The following is a 4,188-nucleotide window of genomic DNA, read 5'->3' on the forward strand; positions in this document are numbered from 1 at the left end:
CCTGATTGCTCCAAGGAGTCCGGTTGTCTGCATTTTACAAGGTCACCAGCTAAGCTTTCTTATCACTGCAAGGGTATCTCAATACCACGCTCCTTCCCTCTAAACAATGTAACTCTGCCAAAACAACATTCTTGTTCCCACAAGAGTAAAATCACGGTAAGTGTAACAGCACAGTAAGTGTAACAGCACAATAAATAAGTGTAACAGCACAAATAAGTGTAACACCACAATAAATAACTAAAAGCTGAATAAATAAGGGTAGCGGCACAATAAATAACTAAAAGCTCAATAAATAAGGGTAGCGGCACCATAAATAAGCGTAACGGGAGCGCGAGGCAGGCCCACGGGGCCCAGAGGGGCTATTTCACCTGAAATAGAGGGGCGGCAGGCGGCGCCGCGGGCTGTACTCGGTACATACGGCGTGGCAACCGGCGACCGCCGGTTGGGGTCGGGGCGGGCGGCTCAGCGCCCGCTCAGCTTGTAGGTGGCGATGTTGACCTGGTCGGGCTGGTTGGTGATGCCCACGGGCTGCTTGGGCTGCAGCGAGGTGCAGATGAACCAGCCGGGGAAGGCGGCCGACTCGAAGCGCGTGGTGCCCTCGGCCGGGCTGTCCAGGCGGTAGAAGATGAAGCGGGTCAGCTCGGCGCTGTCGATGTCCCTCATGACGTCGGCTTCCTGCGGCGGGGACAAGCCGGGGGTCAGCGGGGGGAGGCGGCGGCGGCAGCGTCCCCGCGGGGCCGGGTTGGGGACGCTGGGGACACTCACCTCCAGCTGCAGCACGGGCTCGGTGCCGCTCATCACGCAGGACATGTAGAGCTTGTAGCCTTTGATGCCCAGCGCCACCGGCATCTGCATGGCCCCGGCGCTGCCCTGCCGGGTGCGGGGCCGGTACAGCGCGATGTTGAGCCTCACTGCGGAGAGAAGGGACAGGTCAGCGGGCGCTCCCCGAGGACAAGGGACGGGGACAGGGACAGGGACGTGGTCCCCTCACCTTTGCGGCTGGCGGAGGGCCCCTGCAGGTGCAGGGCCACCAGCTGGGTGGGTGACTCCAGCACGAAGCACTTGTGGTTGATGTCGAAGATGTCGAAGGACTGGGAGCGGGTGTAGCGGTACACGGGCGCCCCGGCGTAGCTGCTTTCGAGCTGCTGGAAGGTGACGGGTTCTGCGGGGGGCAGACGGTCAGGGGGTGTCGGCAGCGCCCCGCAGCCCCCCTGCAGCCGCCCCTCCTCCAAGCACCGCATCCCTACCAAAAATCTCCTCCAGGAAGCCGCCCAGGTCGCTGTCAGCAAAGTCCTTGTGCGACGGCCTCTGCAGCATCTTGGTCGCGGCCACCACCAGGGTGGCGGCCTGGCGGAACCTCCTGGCACCGTGTCCCTGCGTCACCGTCACCTGGACGTCCACCGCGGTGTGGCTGTGGCTGTGCTTTGCCTCTGAGTCCAGGCGAAGCTTCTGGGGGGAGAAGGGTGGGGGTGAGCGCCGTGCAATGCTGTGCCGCGGGGCCGCGGGGCCGCGGGGCCCTCCCGGTGTTACCTTCTGTGGGCAGAGGCAGTCGGGGCCGTACAAGGTCTCCTCGCTGAGGCTGGAAGGACAAAGCGGGGCGGTGAGGTGAGACCAGGGCTGCATCAGCACCCGGCCCCCCTGCCCCCGGGCACACCGGCACGGCCGCACTCACCTGCCACCCTCCAGCACATCCAGGTCGGGGACGAACGCCATCTCCACGCCAAACGGGAAACCTGACGGCAAAACCTGTGGGGTGCCGGGGCCCTGCTCCTGCTCGTCCTGCTGGCAGCGGCGCTTGGGCGCACTCTGAGCCCGGCTGCTGCGTGCCGGGTTTTCAAGCGCCGCTGGAAGGAAGCGCTGTCAGAGCGGGATTTCCACCTTTCGCAACGCTCGGCTTCGCCCATTTCCGCTCTGCCCCAGCACGCCGGCTGCTGCGGCCCCGCCACCGCCTGCGGGCATCGGCTCCACATGTGGGGCATGGCGGGGCGGTGTTTTGGGGTTGGTGTGGGGCACGGCCGGGTGATGCTTTGGGGTCGGTGTGGGGCATGGTGGGGCGATGGTTGGGGGTCAGAGTGAGGCACACCAGCAGGGCGAAGCTTTGGGGTCAGTGGGGGGCAGGTGAGGCAACGCTTTGGGGTCAGATTGAGGCACAGGAGCAAGATGATGCTTTGGGGAAGGTGTGCGGCACAGCAGGGCAGTACTTTGGGGAAGGTGGGACACAGCAGGGCGATGCTTTGGGGTCGGTGTGGGGCACAGCAGGGTGATGTTTTGGGGTCAGCGTGGGGCACAGCAGGGCGATGTTTTGGGGTCGGTGTGGCGCACAGAATGTGGTCAATGCTCCGGGTCTGGCGCTCGCGTGCTGGCCGGCAGTGGCTGGGCTGACACAGCGGGGACTGCCCCGGCACCCACGATGACGCTCGCTCTCGTCAGGGCTGGGGCAAGGCCGGCCGCCCCGGAACGGGACGGTGGCGCAAGCGTGGCCGCTCGCCAGTTTCCCCACCCGGACCCACAACTTCCTGCCGGCTGCCAGCGGCCGTGGGGACCCCATGGGTCCCCTCCACCACCCTGTGCAGCCCCCACCTCCCCCCAGGAGGGCACGGAGCACGTCGCACCCACGGGGACGTCAGCCCCATCCACCTCAGATTCCATCCCCTTGGGGACATTGCTTTTGGGGACACCACTGCCTCAGGGACGCTTCTTGCCGCAGCCCAGGCATCTCCGCACTGCCATGACCCCGTCCCCATCCCCACTGCAGCCCGTGCGTGCCTGCAGGACGTCCCCCGGCCAGCCCGGCTGGCTGCCGTGTGGTTGCGCCACTGTGGCCAGGCCGGGGACGTGCGTGGCCCGGGTGTTTTCCTGCGGCCGTTTCACTTCCCGGAACAGCGCTGGCGCCCGTGGGACTGTGACTCAGGGCTGTGACCACAGCCCCACGGCCCCCCCGGCCTGCCCCTGCGCTGCCAGGTGCCCTGGGCCAAGGTGTCCCCGTGGCCAGGTGTCCCTCGTGCCACCATGTCCCCAGTCTGTGGTGGGTGTCCCCTGGGGTGGGTTTCCCCCCATGGGTGGGTGTTCCCCACACCACGCTGTGGTGAATGTCCCCATGGGTGGATGTGCCTTGCACCAGGATGTCCCCATGGCAGGTGTCTCCATGGCGGATGTCCCCACACGATGTCAGATGCCCCCTGTGGGCAGATCGATGTCCCCGTGGCATATATCCCCCACACCATAGCCGATGTCCCCATGATGGATGTCTGTGCACTGTGATGGATGTTGTTCACCATGACGGATGTCCCCACATCATATCAGGTGTCCCCATGGCCAATATCCCCACACTACAGTGGATGTCCCCAGGGCGAATGTCCCCATGATGGATGTCCCCACACCACAACGGACGTCCCCACACCATATCAGGTGTCCCCATGGCCGATGTCCCCACACCATGGTGGATGTCCGCACACCATGTCAGGTGTCCCCAAGGATATGTCTCCACACCATGACGGATGTCCCCACACCTTGGTGGATGTCCCAACACCACAGCAGATGTCCCCACACCATGTTGGGTGTCCCCATGGCTGATGTCCCCCCACCATGGTTGATGTCCCCACAGACAATGGCCCCACACCACAGCAGATGTCCCCACATGATGTCGGGTGTCCCCACACCATGATGGATGTCCCCACACCAATGTCCCCATGAGGGATGTCCATGTGAGAAAAATCCATGTCCATGTCCGTGTCGAGCAATTCAAATAATACTTCACGTGGTGAAACTCCCACATCTTGGTGCAGTTTGAATTCGAAGTGCCAAAGGTGAGCACTTCGTCTGGGGGAGCCGAGTGTCCAGGACTCACTCAATTGCTTCTGTACTGCCTGATGCGCTCCGCCCTTCCAGGAGAGGAAGGATGCCAAGGAGCGTGAAATTTCCACTTAATTCCTAGAGCCCACGTTAGCCCTTGCAATATTTCTGACATTTAGTGATTTCTTTGATCAGAGTCAATATTTTCAACAGTTCCATAGCTGGGAGCTGTTTGTTTTAGAATACTTCAGTTACTCCGTTCGCAGTTACTGAAGGGAAGGCTCCAGCCCGTCAGCAATAGGTAAAAAATTTTATTAATCCTCCCGTGCTGGCCGTTTTGCCTGTAACGATAATTGTAGAGAGATCCCCACTGAGGTACTTGAGGAACGCTGCTTC

The 4,188-nt window shown here is 62.6% G+C and overlaps 1 protein-coding gene across 2 annotated transcripts; it reads right to left on the reverse strand.

Annotated features, from left to right (window-relative positions):
• Positions 1-330: 330 nt before the first annotated feature.
• On the reverse strand, positions 331-2,735 carry LOC118160017 (interleukin-1 beta-like). 2 transcript variants are annotated; one of them, XM_035314554.1, is made up of 6 exons: positions 1,673-2,735; positions 1,531-1,579; positions 1,248-1,449; positions 992-1,162; positions 766-911; positions 331-675 (listed from the first exon to the last, which is right to left on the reverse strand). In XM_035314554.1, the coding sequence occupies exons 1-6, from the start codon at positions 1,711-1,713 to the stop codon at positions 463-465; spliced, it is 822 nt and encodes a 273-aa protein (XP_035170445.1). In that variant the 5' UTR covers positions 1,714-2,735; the 3' UTR covers positions 331-462. The 2 variants fall into 2 exon arrangements, with proteins under 2 accessions (XP_035170445.1, XP_035170444.1); XM_035314553.1 differs by having other exon boundaries at positions 1,248-1,579.
• Between the last annotated feature and the right edge of the window lie 1,453 nt (positions 2,736-4,188).

Source organism: Oxyura jamaicensis, unplaced genomic scaffold (genome assembly GCF_011077185.1).
Source record: "Oxyura jamaicensis isolate SHBP4307 breed ruddy duck unplaced genomic scaffold, BPBGC_Ojam_1.0 oxyUn_random_OJ72926, whole genome shotgun sequence".
Classification (NCBI taxonomy): Eukaryota; Metazoa; Chordata; class Aves; order Anseriformes; family Anatidae; genus Oxyura; species Oxyura jamaicensis.

Excerpts from the sequence above, each read along its gene's own strand:
- LOC118160017 (XM_035314553.1), bottom strand. The coding sequence starts at position 1,713 with ATGGCGTTCGTCCCCGACCTGGATGTGCTGGAGGGTGGCAG. Across the intron at positions 1,163-1,247 it reads CTTCCTGGAGGAGATTTTTG|AACCCGTCACCTTCCAGCAG; the intron begins GTAGGGATGCGG and ends TGCCCCCCGCAG. Across the intron at positions 676-765 it reads AGCCCGTGCTGCAGCTGGAG|GAAGCCGACGTCATGAGGGA; the intron begins GTGAGTGTCCCC and ends TCCCCGCCGCAG.